Here is a 14,283-nt window from a genome sequence, read left to right as displayed (position 1 = left end):
AAAAAACAAAATGCTGCCAAAAAGCCACAAACTTCCCAACTTGCTTGTTACATTCAGCTTAATCTAAACAGCCAAACTCTCATGTAGGCAACAGTAATGATCTTCCTCTTCCACCCCAGAGATGACAAAGAACTGAGCAAAACCACCCCCTTGTCCACACTTACCTGCTAGAAGATGACAACAAAGTGACCATAGTGCAACTGGCAATGCTGCAAAACTTGTGGTAATATATGTTTTTCCCTCCAAAAACCCAAACCCCATCAACCTTTAAATTTCAGCTTGCAGGCAGAAAGGCGTCAGGTAGCCAGTGTTTCTACCACTTACCTACAATCCCTGTTAGCAGCTCAGCCTTGCTCTGCTATTCCCCAACAACCCCACACAACTCCCCCATTGGGGACAATTAGACTCCACATCCTCAGCTAAGAGGGCACAAAGCCATCTTAGAGCAAGATTGATGGGTTGCCCTGCCCACCACTGACCACAGTTAGGCTTGGGCATCCCAGGAGACAGCAAGAAACTCCAGGAAGAGCAACTTCTGCTGTGAGATAGCTACAGGTCCCAGCTTAGGTCTGTGGGCTCTTCTCATCTGTCTTTGATGACAAATGAGATTCTCATCTAAAGCCTTCTTCACCGCAGCTCCTCTGCAAGCCGAGGGTTGGGGAGGGAAAGCAGCTCTGCCCAGCCTCAGAGTAGCCACTGAGTCACTGTCCCAACCCAGAGCATCCCAGGACCCCAGCCAAACTGCTGTTCACTAGGTTGCACGTGGCAACGTGCCTTTCATCTGGAAAGAGAAATGCATGCAATAGCAAGGAAGAGCAGAGGCTGGAACCACCAGCGAGAGCAGCTGCAGCAATGAGGTTACTCTCCAGCTTGTGCCAGCACTGCAGTGGCCCTAGCTGAGAGCATAGAGCAGAGCTCTTGGCCCTCAGCATGGGGCACTGCCAGTTGGACCATCAGCCAATGCTGCGGGTGGGTTGTGAAATTGCACCCAAGTGTGAGTTTGCCTTAGAGCCTAGAGTGAGCAGAAACACATAGGTATCGCTCCATACCACATCCCCCAGTGGGCAACAGTATGCCTGTTCACATTGAAATGAACAGGGTTTCCATTTTCTTCAGAAAGAGCAGAACTTGCTGCTTCTATAAAGGAGCTGTATGGCCCATTACCTATGTCCACCTCTCCAAGCTATTGGCTGCTCTTCCTGTGGTCCTGGTGCTTGCAGCTGCTCCAAATTCTTCTCTTATCACAGGTTTGGAGACTTCATGGGCATGGGTGTGTGTCACACACTGGCAGAGGAGGGAAGGCACTGCCTGAAACCCTGTGGGAAGACCAAAAGGAATTGCTGATGAAGGCTTGTAGTGATCCAGAGGTATGCGGAGACCATAGCAGCAGTAACGAGAAGGAAAAAGCACTTTAATCTTGCTTGAACAATATCCTGTCACAAGGATCACAGGTTTGCATTAAACCGAGACCAGAGAACTGCCACACAGGAGAAAGAATACAACTTTATTTTAAAAAATAATAATTTAGCTCAAACACAAATAGGATTGCAGAGGGTTGATTGAAGCAGGAAGAACAATATTTACCCACAGACCTTAAACCAGACCAATTTCATTCTCTTGTAGATGATAAACTTTCAGTGCCCTTCCCTGTCCACAGCTCTACTTCAGGTCCTCACCTGCACATAAAGGAATCCTGATTCCTGAGGCTCTTGGTAACAAGGCAGCGAAGAAACAGTGTCTGCCACACATGAAGTGCTATTCCTACCTCCAAAGCCCCAGAAGATCAAAAAAGCCAGAAGAGCAACACCAGCATCTAAACCAACGTGCAATACAAAGGCAACAACTTGCACTCCTCCCTGGAAGTCTACCTACCCATGCCCCATTCCCAGCGTCCTGGCCCACTGCCTCCACCCACGCCTGAATTCGCGCCCCCACCCACAGGTGCTGTACACAGAGGTGTGCACACAGGCCTTTGCAACACTCCTCCCTCCCCAATCTCTTCTCATCCAGACCTGCTGATCTTTCACCTCTCTCCGTGCCTGCGTGCTGTACATTTCTTGGCACAGCAGCAGTTCGTTTCACAGTGATGGCATGTGCCCTGGAACACGCTGAGACACTACTGCAATTTCTTCTCTTCTGTGAAGTGGCCTCTCATGCAATTGCCATTCTGATACACAGGGCTGGCCCCCTTCCTTCTGCACCACACCACAGATTTGTAAAGGATGAATCCAATACCAGCCAGACACAAGAAGAGAAGAGCCAAGATGTCCAGGCAGAAGTACTCATATAAGGAGAGGTCATAGACAGCAGGGCGAAGATACGGTGCCCCGTCATGACGAAGGACGTACTCCAGCCAATACACTGTCCTATTGAGAGCATGCATCGGTCTGTCCAGGTGCAGAGCTGAGATGAGCTTGGCTGCTTTTCTGTAGCTGCAAGGGAAGAAAACAAGAAGTTATCCTTCTGACAGGAGCTTCATAGCTGAGAAGTGGTCTGAGGTCTCCAGTGGTGCTTTCAAGTCCCAAATAATACCTTGGGAGAGTGGCAAATTTCTTCCATGATTCTCTTCATAGACACCTCTGAAAGCCACTCTGATGGCAGTTGTTAGCCATGGCAGCACAAGCCAGAGAGTATTTTACTTTGTATTTTGTTAACAAGACTGACAGTTCAGCTCCCAAGAACCTGCTCAGTGGGTTCATGGGGATTGTTGCTTTCTGAGGGGAGTTTGCACCCAAAGACCTCATCCAGCATCAAGCAACAGTTGCACACCTGATGACTGGCCAAATCCTTCAAGGTAGCGAGTTGCAGCACCTTAACAACTTACACTGAGGTCAGTAGTTGAGAGATCCTAATAGGTAACAAAATACCCCCACAATAAAGTCAAACTCTCAGACAGCATTTCAAACACTAGCAGTTCCAAGTGTCCTGTTAGAGAGTGGGAGCCCTGTGCCTGTGTGCTGCAGTAGATCTAGGAAAGGGCAGAGTATCTGGTTGTCAGAAGGAACAGATGGAGCATTACCTGCAGTCCACTCTCTGCACTAAGTGTTTCTACAGAACATTGTTTGGACAAGATCTGGGAGATCCCAAGATGAGGTTGTGATCTCACTTTCCCTGATGACAGGCTGGCATTAAAAGGAGAAGAGGTTTGTGCCTCAGCATCTCAGAAACCTTTCTAAGAAAATTACAGTCAAACAGGACTAGATCACGGTCTCTAACAGCAAATGCTGGAGTATCTCCTCCCAAACTGCATCTCAGGATTTTGAGGCACTAATGCATCTGGCCAGCTGAGCAATACTTGCAACTCTGCTTGGTCCAAAAGCCACCACAGGCTGTCTAGGAGTCAACACAAAGACAGACTGGTACCTACATACAGTCTGCACCAAGGAAGAGCTCAGTGCTTCTTGATGCCTCACCTGGGGTCAGAGATAACTGTGACGACAGCCTGGTAAAGATCCTCTTCTTTTACACTGCTCCAGTCCATGAGGATACCCATGCCCTTCGCCTGCACTCTGGTCATGATGTCGAACTGGTCCCCATAGAAAGGAAATCCCACCACTGGCACACCGTGATAAATTGCCTCAAATACACCGTTCATCCCGCAGTGACTGACAAAGGCTTTCACGTTGGGATGGCCTGCAGGCAAAGAAACAGCAGCAGATCAGTGCCTTCCGTGCTGAAACAAGGCTACCGGTGGCTTCCTCAACACACAGCACTGATGTATGTTTAGGGAAAACCAGGCATGCTGATAGAGTGGATGTCACCCTTTGGGAACACAACTGGCTTTTAGCAGCCCAAAACTCACTGTGTAGTGCCTGGAGGAGGAGGGAGATAGGGGCCAAGATGCAGCTTCAAGCAGGTGTTAGGTGAGGACCATGTTTTGTACAGATCAGACTCACAACAAGAAACAGACTTAGACCTACACAGGTGCTGTTGCCCTTATATGCCTTTGCTGCGGTTTAGGCTAAACTCCAGGGATGTTGCTAGCAGCACACACACACACACAAAGAGCCCATCCTTACCTAGCAGGTCGTTCTGGGGCAGCCACCCCATCATTAGTGTATTCTCACCCAAGTTTCTTGGCTTCTGCCCAAAGTATCTGCAGGAGGAGATAAAGGAGAGGAAAAGGAAAAAAGGGAAAAGAAACACACAGAGCACAATCATAAATTCAATCAGATCAAGAGATGGAAAGCAAATTCTGTGTTTTGGGATGAATCACCCCTCAACATTGATTTTTATCCAACTTGAGTTAAAAGGAATTCCATTCCCTCCTCACCTCCACACCACCCTCTGCGGGAGGCGAGCGAACGCGTCAGCCATCTTCTCCACCAAATCGGGCGGAAGAGCTCGGATCCCGATGCCAAAGGAGACAACAACAACACCTGCATCTGCTGCTTCCACCCAGAGACGCAAACCCTGTAGGCAAAACACACATAGCTGCCTTGAATTCTTGTTGCAGAAAGGCTCTTCCCACTGTTGCCTCTGTCAGTAGAAAGTTGTCTACGGAGAGGATGAAGCCAAGTCCACCTGGAACACAAATCTATGTGGTTTTCACCAGGAAACAAACTCTAAAATCACTGTAATTTCTGCATCCAGCCAGGCAGAAGTTACACGAGAACCTGCTGGGCTTGGGAGCTGCAAGGAGGTGTCCAAAACTTGCATTTCATAGCATTACCTCCTGCTTCGGAGGTAACGCAATTACTCTTTGGCAAGGCAGGCTCTGAAAACATCGGGCCCACAGAGGAGCAGGCAGAGCACAGAAGGAAATTTCCATCACCGCTAAGGCAGGAGGCCTGTCAGGGTCTCTAAATGTAGGCTGGTACAACAGATGAAACATTGTGCAGACAGAGTTGAGAACATCTCGCTGGAGATTCCCCACAAATTCTCCAACATCAAAGGCTCCTGGAGGTGGCAGAAAGTTTTGTCATCTTGCCAGGAGACTTCTTCCCATCCTTCACAGCTACTTGCAGGTAGCAGATTTAGTTTTTGGTCACTAGGCAGAAAGGTACTTACAGCTCCAGCAAAAGATACAGCTGTTTGTCCTTTGTTTAGAGGCTACCTGTAATGCTACATAAACACAGCTGCTGTGGAGCAAACACAGACTTATTCCCTTTTCTGCCAGGCTGTGCTGAGCCTGTTTCTCATTATGGATTCCGTCCTGCTTCAAGTTTCCCGGGTGTCACAGTCAGGAGCATTTTAGGGAAGCTTCATAAAATTTGTCTTTGAGTATTAATACTTCCTTGAAATAAACACTGTAGAAGAACATGAATGGCAAAATAAAAAAAGTTCTTCCTGTTATTAAAGGAGAAAAATAGGATTATTAAATCAGAATATCTTATTAATAGTAGTCTACAAGTTGGGGGATCATAGTACAGAAGAGTTACAAAGCACGTTTTAGCATTACTCTCTGGAGATATTTGTCCTTTGTTGTATGTTTCAGGGACTCAAACCTACCTTTGCAGAAATGCTTAAAAAGCCCTAAAACAACCCAACAACCAAAAATCAAAAAGTTTTCAACTAAGGGATTTTGGTTTCTCCATTCTCTTGGGTTTCACATCCTTTGGGTAATAAAACCACTAAAACTGCTAAAGAAGAGAAAGTGCTAGTTTTACTTTTCTAAATAAAAGTACAATGACTCATAAAACAAATGATTACATTATCCATTATAATTGGGCCTTAACATTTAACTTTCAGAAACCACAATAAAATTGCTAGGGAAGCATGGTTGACCACCAAAAGTTGTCACCACCTCTCAAATACATATCTGTATTTCACCGAGTCCTAATTAGAGGAACTCACAATCATAGTGTTTCAATGTGAGGAAGTAACTCTGCTCCAGTTCAGATGGGAGATTCCTTAAACTACACCTAGACCTACAGAGGTCCTCTCTTCTGCTGGCATCTTGTAACCTGGACACTCCTACCTGCTAGCATGACAGCCACCGCCTACTGCAGGGCTGCGGACTTATCTCCATCATTCTCCCCTTAGGCGCCCGGGCATCTGTTCTGGAAGCTGTGAAGCACATGAGTAATACCCCAGCAAACAACTCCCTTCTTTACAAGGCAGGCACGTACGTGGCCAGATTGGACCAAGGCAGCGTTTTGCAAGAGCTGTGAGGCAGGCACTCTCTGACACAGCTTTTGGAGCACCCTACGTGCGTTGCATTACCTGCATGCTCTGCCACATGGGAAAGGGTGACGTGCAGCCATACACATCTGGAGAACTTCTGTTTTAAAGCACCTGACCTCACTTTTTCCTTTTAACTGGTAAAAACTGGCACCCACAGTCTCGATTAAAGCTGCCATCAGAGATCTTGACAAGCCTCTAATCGTTTGAAACTTGAATCTTATCTCCATTTCAGTCCCTTAGTCAGGACACCAGGACAAACTGAGTGTCATTATCCAGATTTATTTCCCCTCAGTGTTTGTAAAAGTGGTAACGCAATGGGAGGAATGGCAGACAGGTCCTGCTCTGTCACAATATTGTCTTCAGTTGGAGGCTTTAAGAGCTTGTCCCTCTGAATTTATTACTGGGGATAGTGAGGTACTGGCTAGAGGAATCCTCTGGGGTGCCTGGGGAGTTTTCCCTCAGGGTTGGACCTGCAGAAAAAGGCGATGATACACTTCAGTTTTGTACATTTTGGGATTCCATACTGAATTCGATGAGGGAATAAGCACAGCTCTCCCCTATGGGTTCTTAAGACTACAAACTGGAGGGCAGAAAGGCCCTGTAAGAAATAGGATTAAGGAAGAAATTCTGGATCAACATAAATCAGTGATGAAGCAATAAAGACTAATTGTTCTTCCCATTTCTGCCTCAAGCATAGGAACAAACAGACTACTCACGATCAAGTCCCAGGGGCAACACTGCTGATTTAGAATTTCCATACACCATTTTACGTGGACAGTGAAGCCAAATCCCGCTTCAGGGTGGACAACTTAATTCCACATCCTCTGTGCAACCCCAGAGTCCTCAGTGTTCCCTGTCTCCCTGCTGCACCGAAGAACCAAAACACGGCAGCTTTCCAGAATCCTGGGGCTTCAGAGCTTTTACAAGCTTCATCAAAAGATTTGCACCGAATAACTCCCCAGGTTAATGTGCAATCACAGCTCAAAGCCTTCCTGCACTTACCACTGGAAGGGGCTTTGCAGGCTCAGCAAGGATCCCCCCTGTGAAAATGACATGGGGGAGCGTTGGACGGGGAAAGTCCAGCACCACATCATTACAGAGGAAGAAGAGACTAGTTCCATGGACAAGGTCCAACATGGATGTCTTGGGCTCCACCCTGTGCTTCTCCATGAGACGTTCAAACTTGGGCAGGATGACCAACTTCGTAGCCACACGAGTGATCACGTATACTAGGAGATTCCAAGTCCTACCAAAGAAGCCCATCTTGTCTGTCATCAGGGAGTTGAATTCCGGGACATAAGCAATGGGGGAAGTGGCACCAATCTCTGCTGGGAACCAGAAACCAGTGGAGATCACAGCATATTTAACATGGAGGATGTGAGCCAGGATAAAGCCGCACATCTCATTGGGGTCCACTAACAGCAGGTCAAAGCGCTCACACTGGAGTTTCTGCAGAAGGGTAGAGTTTCCCAGCACCAGGTCACAGTTTTCCAGGTACTTCTCTAAAAAGGAGAACATCTCCAGAGAGGTCATTTTTCCTTTGAAGACACGCTGTATCTTCTCCTGCACCCAGGCATCCGCGCTCTCTGTGCTGAAGATACCCCAGTACCTCTGCACACGGAACCCAGGCAGGTAGGTTTCCACATCCCGACCCTCATGAAGAAGTAGCACGGGGTCATGGCCCCGGTCAGTCAGTGCCTCTGCCACTCTCATGAAGACTCGCAAGTGGCTGTCAAAGACTATGGTGGGCATGATCAGCACCTTGGCACAGTGAGATGGCTCCAGAGTGAATGCAGCCACTAGGAAGAGAAGAGCAGCAGGGCACAGTAGCACCTTCATCATCTTCATTGCTGCAAGGAGAGAAACATGCCATTAATATAGTGTGAAATGCTCTGTCATGTACTTGGGCAACTAACAACTGGGATTGTAGCTGCAAGCCAGAGGCTTATGAGCTGGGAGAGGAGAGCAGTCTGGAGTTCATCACTAGGGGAAAAAAAAAAAACAAAACAAAGCAAAAAAAGAAAAAAGCCACAAAAAAACCCCAGACCTCAAAGTCAGATATCGGGGTGTATCAGGGGAGTTTTCCAGAAATTCAAAACCTGTTCTCTGTGCTCCCAAGGCTCAAAAGCTAGCAGACTGACTTGCAGAGAGTTAGAGAGGGAGAACTCTCTGGGTCACAGCACCAGTGGAGACCCTTGCTGCTCAATCCCTGGTTATGGCTACAGAACCAGCACAGCTAGATTTCATTTCTGTTTTTGCCCAGCCAGAATGGCTGGATCCCTCTGAGCCCTTGATGTCTGTGCAAGCTCGCTGGAGGCCTGCAGAGCCTGGTGGGAATGCCAAGAGGCACGCTCCAGCAGCTTTGGTCCTCTTAAAGCTGGCAAGCCACCTTGCTCAGCACAGATGGGGCAGGAACGAGCCCAGGTCACAGCAGGACCCTCTGAGGGGAACAGCGAGCCCAGAGAGCACAGCAGGGGTCTGGATGGAGAGATGCTCCACTACAGATCAGTTGTGGGAGGATGGGGAGGCTCCGGGGAAAGGGCTGGGAAGGGAACTCAGGTGCCAGGATACTGATGCACTGAAGAAGGCAAACCAAGAAAGCAGCCCCAGAGATCATGTGCAACACCCATGGCACACTGACACCCCGTAGTCACACTCCTACGGCCGCCATCCCATTCCCAGTTTGGTGAAACACCCAACATTTCTGTTGTGTAATGGATATTGCTACATCGCTGGAAGTGAACGTGCCTCATCCACACCTTACATTATTTTGGGAGAAGAATTACATGATAATTGTTTGGGAATAGTCAGAAGCAGAGCCGTGTCCTGAGGACCCAGTTCAGACATGCTAGGAAGGGTGGGTGGGGGGAAGTTACGATGGGAACAATTTTAAGTGGAATTTGGACAGCCCCACACGCTAAGTCCCAGGAGGGCTGCAGGGATGTGGTAAAGCAGAATTTGGTACAGTAATTTCTGTCAGTCTCTCCACTGTTGCTTGATCAATTTAAGAGGCAGGAAAGAAAGTCATAGATAAGATCCTCTAAATACAATCTTCAGATTCCCCTCAGCAGCTGGATATCTCTGGCCAGAGATAGTGCATGAGGGTGCAGACATGGGAGAGTAAAAGTGCCATACTCCTTCCCCCATTGCTTTCCTGTCCCACGTGGGGATAGGACATGGGAAAGAAACAGAGCAGCTGCTGGCTGAGTCCTCCCCCTGTTTCAAAGGCAACTCTTACTAGTGCTTGGGCTGCCACCCTTCCCACCCAGGGCCAACCAGGTGGCTGTAATGCAGGAGTGATGAGAAACATGAGAAATGCTAGCAGATACCAAGGGTGTGGCTGGACCCACAGAGCAAGAGCTCCAGGAGAATGGAGACAAAGGTGGTGAGCTGAAGAGAACAGAAGCTCTGCAAGGAAAGTAAGGATCTGCCCAGCATCCTGCCTCCCTGCCAGCAGGAACAGGCTGGCCCACGCCAGCAGCGCTAGCCACCGTGGAGCTACAGCCCACAAAGCTGGTCTAGTTCTCAGCTTACTTGAGAGGCCCAAAGGGGATTTATCCTGCTCAACACCAGAGAAGGTAAAGCATTTGGCTACAACATTGTGCAGCAGATCCAGAGTGCACGCAGCTTCCAGGGGAGAGAGGGAGGGATGGCAGCCCCGTACTGTTGGCCTTCTCCAGGACAGCAAGTTGCTCAGGACAGGCTCCATGACAGGAACAGGTATAGGCTTGTCCTGAGGCACCTGGTGGGTCATACACACACATAAGTGTGCTAATAAGAGCAGAAGAAGTGGGTTTATATGTGGGGTGGGGTGTCTGCTCATTGGGCAACAAGTAAAAGGTGAAGAAACAGTGCAGGTGAAAGGAATAGTTATTTAAAGAAAAAAACTCTCATCTGTCTTCATCAAGGACCATATCCTGCCATGGACCTATGTGCCACACATTGCTGAGACCCTCAGCTCTGCCAGGACCCTCTAGGGGCTATCAAAGTCCAAATGACAAGTAAGCTGTCAATCTCAGCCCTCAGGCCAGGAGCAGATGTTAACACAGGAGATTTACAAACTGCTCTTGGCTGCTTCATCCCTTCTAACATCAGGAGTGATATCTAAAGGTGCTGGCTCAGGAGCCCCTTCTCCCTGCCCAGGCAACAAGGGAGGCTGTAAATCTTCCTAAGTAGCGAGAGGATGCCATGCTGCAGGAAGTGATCTTTTTTCCTACCCCTGCTCAATACCACCAGACCTAATCTCTGCTCTGTCCATACCCAGAGAGATACCCTGGCCACAGCTCCAGCCCTAGATCTGTGCTGGATCCAACCAGGGACATCCCTGCTTTTTTAGTGCTCCCAGGATATAATGAAGGCATAACTACCAGCTCAAAGGGCAGTTCGTTGCTCTCCATCCCTTGTTCAGCAACTAGTCACTGTTAGGCTCTCAGGTTGATTGCAAAGGGGAAAGAAGACCTAGACCTTATGCACACAAGGGCTAAATGGCCTAGCTGAGGAAAGGCTCAAAATCCACCTGCTCACCTCCCTGTTTTACGTCTTGACAACAGTGAGCAACAAAGCTGCCCCACGAGCTTTGCAGCAAGATCCTTCAGCAAGGGCAGGTCCTGTGGCCAGTGCAGCACCTTTCGCAGTGTGGGGTGCTGGATGCAGCCCAGCACTGTGACCATGGGAGCTCAGCTGCTTGCCCCCACTGTCGGGCTACAGGCAGGTGGTCTTCAACAGAAAACTCCAAACTGCTGAGCATGGGAATGCAATTCTGCAGGAGGTGAATTCACAGCCCGCGCCTCAGCAGAAGCGTGAAATCCAAGTAAATGACAGATCCCATGCTAGATCTGAGAGCAGAGCAGACAGAACCACCTCCTAGTTTGTGGCCTGGAAGTCCTGGGCTAGGGGCTAAATCAGATAAACATTGCAAGAAATAACACTGCCGCTGCAGGGAGAAGGCTTGTGAAGAAAGAATAGACCCTTACCTGTTTTCATCACAAGCACTCGGTAAAGCCATGCCGACTGCCTGATTTACACGGAGTTAACACCACAGTTAACACTACTAGTCAGAAGTCAGGGTTCAAGAAAACTATTAAAAAAGCCCATGCTACAGAGGGCAAGGCAGGCACCTCAGCAAGAGCCAGGACCAGAGCCTGGTGCAGGAGGGGTGGGCAGGGGGAAGCCCTCTTGTGACTGATGCTCTGGGGAGCAGCATCTCCCCTGCCCTTGCACGCCTGGCCACCCTCGGCTGCTGGGAGTTTGCTTTCAAAGCCACAGCAATGCATTGAAATTGAAATGGGAGGCAGGAGAAAGAGAGCAGAGAGAAAACAGCCCTCTGACCCCCGTACCAGAGAAACCACTTACTGGGTTGAAGTTTGCCCCTTGATTTTGCCCTGTTTAACATGTTTGACAGCATGTGGCTTTGATATTAATGGAAAATTACATCAATTTAACTTAAGTGAAGTAACTGAATGGCTACAGCTGTAAAGATAGACGTTTTCATAATTCAGGTGCCTTTTGTTAGGTTGAAGCACTAAAACCTTAGACAGCATGCAGTCTAGGCAGAGAAGCCCACAAAGAAAGGACAGTGAACAGACTCCAGTGCAAGGACCCTGCTGTTCGCGTCTCTCACTCTCCTCCAGTATTTTGTAGTACCTATTTCCTGCCTAGGACTTGGAAGCCCATATCCATGGGGGTGAATTATTTCTCCTCCTGCATCCTAGCCTATACCCAGCTCTTGACCACAGTAAGAAGAATTACTGTCACTCTAAACTTCTCAAGAGTTAACAAAGCAACTCAATTCATTTGAAGCCAAAAGGAAAAGGCATCTTCACTTGGATGCTCAAAACTCTTCCTGGAATCGGAAACCAAAGTTTGCCTCATCCATTTGGTATAATCCAGAAAAAACAGGACCATCTGCTACCATCTAGTTGATGACAGCCCATCCAGTTGAGGATAGTTTATGGAAGCCAAAACTCTGTGCAAGCAGGCAGGTATGCAGCTCTGAGAGCAGTTCTGCCACTGCAGGAAAAAGTCGCACTACAAGCAGAGGATGCCCAGGGAAATCTCTAGTAAAAACCCAGAAGATACAGTGCTGTATAAAGTAAACTTAAAGCATATGTTGAAGCAGGGAAGTCTAACTATCAATCACATGCAAGCCAGTGCTTGGTGAGCTTCTGTGCTCTGGTTTTGGACTATCACAGACTCCTGCTTCACCAGAGTCACCTGGGTAAATAACACTAACGCAAACCCACTAATATTAGTATTACTGCATATCAACACTAGAATTAGTATTTTAGCACAGAAAACAATGAGCAAGAAAAAAACCCTCCCCTTCAAATATAAGACTCCCCCTGCAGCCTACAGCCCTGACTTTTTTAAAATACTGTTTGCACTCAGAGTGAATAGTGCACAGATGATCTGCTCAGAACAGCATACCTTTCTTGCATGTTTCTTTTGACATCTTCACGGCTGCCCACTGGAAACACAGAAAATGAAGAAAGCCCAGATCCCCAAATGACCAAAGGGAACCACCACAGCAGTGACCAGGTCAGCATCAGAGTAACTTATACTTTGCACCACACTTGGTGCTACTTCTTCCACACAATGGCATCAGAAGTGCTCTGCTCATCCTCAACCATTTTGGACAAAGATTGATGCGGTCCCCAATCAGTTCCAAACTTTTGGGACCTTGGGCCCTCTTCAACATCCTTCCTGGCTCATCGGAGTTTTACAGAGGAAGCTCTACAGCAAGGTGAGAATCTGTGGGCCAGCAGGACGCTGGCAGTCCATAGGTCACAGCCAGGAAACCACTATAGAAAATACTAGTCCATAACAGCTAAGAAAAGAAAGAGAGATCTGTATTCCAGCTTGTCAAGGCATTTGAAACTACTCTCACCTTCAAGAACTTGAGCTGAGGGATGGTCTCAAACACCACACATCTGCTCCCCCACCTGGCCTCTTATCATACATTAAATCTCTCTAGGTAGTAAGTGAGATTCCCCCCACTCCATATCCTCAGGCTTCCTGGTTGTCTTCTGAAAGGGACAGGGATGGTTTGACACACCACGGTTCTCTGCAATAGCAAGTTCTTCCAGACGGCCTTTTTCCCTTGCTTGCACCACAGTTGCAAGACAGAAACAGCTGATGCGAGGCTGTGCTCCTTGTGAGCGGTCTCAGGTCTGCAGTGTGGAAGCACTTAAGAACATTATTTGTAATCCCCGGATGCAAGAGACAGAAAAGCTTGGGGTCATTTCCAAATAGTCACATAAGCCATAGACCTTGAAGTGAGAGGACACAACAGTTCAGTGCACATTTTGGTCTTAAGAAGGGGTTACATCTGTAACGACAGTCAAGTTGAACAAGTTCTTGAGACTACAGAGAAAACTGGAGAGATACAAGTGTGCCAAACTTAAGAGAAGTGGTTAAGAGGGGTGGGGAAGGAAAAGAGTCTTCCATTTACTGCCCTGTCATTTCAGCTTCCTTCTGCAGAGAAGCGCCACATTAAAAGAAAAGTCATTAAACACCCCAGAAGGTTGTGAAACCTTGTGTAGGAAGCACTGGGGATTGATAAAGTCCTGACAGACAAGTCTGATCACATTTGACAGAATTACAGAAGTAGAGAAGCTAGAGGTGAGTCTTATCTTCAGTAACACAACTCACGCCCTCATGGGAAAAAGAAAGAAAGAAACAAACACAAAAAAAAAAACCCAAAAGCACAAAACAAACCAAACAGCTCCTTGGCTGTGAGCACACCAGATGAATGAGACCTCGTTGCCCTGCCATAAGCAAAGGTTGAGGTGGGGTGCATAGGAAGAGGAGGCAGAACAGGGGAGGGAAGACACTACTGAGATCTAATCTACAGGAAGATGGAGCAAGTTACACAAAAGCGCTTTAAACATTTGTTCAGGTGCCAAGGCTCTGATCCTGCACAGTTAAGCAGATGCTTAACTCGTGCCCTTCAGTAGCCCTGTTAAAGTTACCCAGGCTGGTCACACACATCCTGGCAGAGCCAGGACCAAGCTGACAGCCTGGAACTCAAACCGTTTCCCTCTCCTTCCCGTCAGCAGAGCAGCATTCAGCTGCCTCTGCCGTTGGCTCAGTAAGTTCAATCCAGCCCTTCGGTCTTCACCGGGAGCGCGACCGGCAGCTGTGCAGCACCCGCGGGTA

General features: G+C 48.1%; 1 protein-coding gene across 1 annotated transcript; it reads right to left on the bottom strand.

The window, feature by feature from the left end:
* Positions 1-2,116: 2,116 nt before the first annotated feature.
* UGT8 (UDP glycosyltransferase 8) lies at positions 2,117-7,974 on the bottom strand. Its single transcript, XM_009700377.1, has 5 exons — positions 7,129-7,974; positions 4,274-4,413; positions 4,020-4,096; positions 3,414-3,633; positions 2,117-2,432 (listed from the first exon to the last, which is right to left on the bottom strand). Exons 1-5 carry the CDS (start codon positions 7,972-7,974, stop codon positions 2,117-2,119), a joined length of 1,599 nt encoding a protein of 532 aa, XP_009698679.1.
* Positions 7,975-14,283: the final 6,309 nt, after the last annotated feature.

The sequence above is a fragment of the Cariama cristata genome, unplaced genomic scaffold (assembly GCF_000690535.1).
Source record: "Cariama cristata isolate BGI_N322 unplaced genomic scaffold, ASM69053v1 scaffold13345, whole genome shotgun sequence".
Classification (NCBI taxonomy): domain Eukaryota; kingdom Metazoa; phylum Chordata; class Aves; order Cariamiformes; family Cariamidae; genus Cariama; species Cariama cristata.
The sequence above is the reverse complement of the archived record's forward strand: the minus strand, read 5'-3'. Positions and strand labels throughout refer to the sequence as shown.

What these genes read in the sequence shown, in the direction of transcription:
- UGT8 (XM_009700377.1), bottom strand. Translation starts at nt 7,974, where the DNA reads ATGAAGATGATGAAGGTGCTACTGTGCCCTGCTGCTCTTCTCTTCCTA. An exon ending in CTGCAAAGCCCCTTCCAGTG is followed by an intron (nt 4,414 to 7,128) that starts GTAAGTGCAGGA and finishes TTTTGCCTACAG; the next exon opens with GGTTTGCGTCTCTGGGTGGA. An exon ending in GCCCCAGAACGACCTGCTAG is followed by an intron (nt 3,634 to 4,019) that starts GTAAGGATGGGC and finishes CTTTGCCTGCAG; the next exon opens with GCCATCCCAACGTGAAAGCC.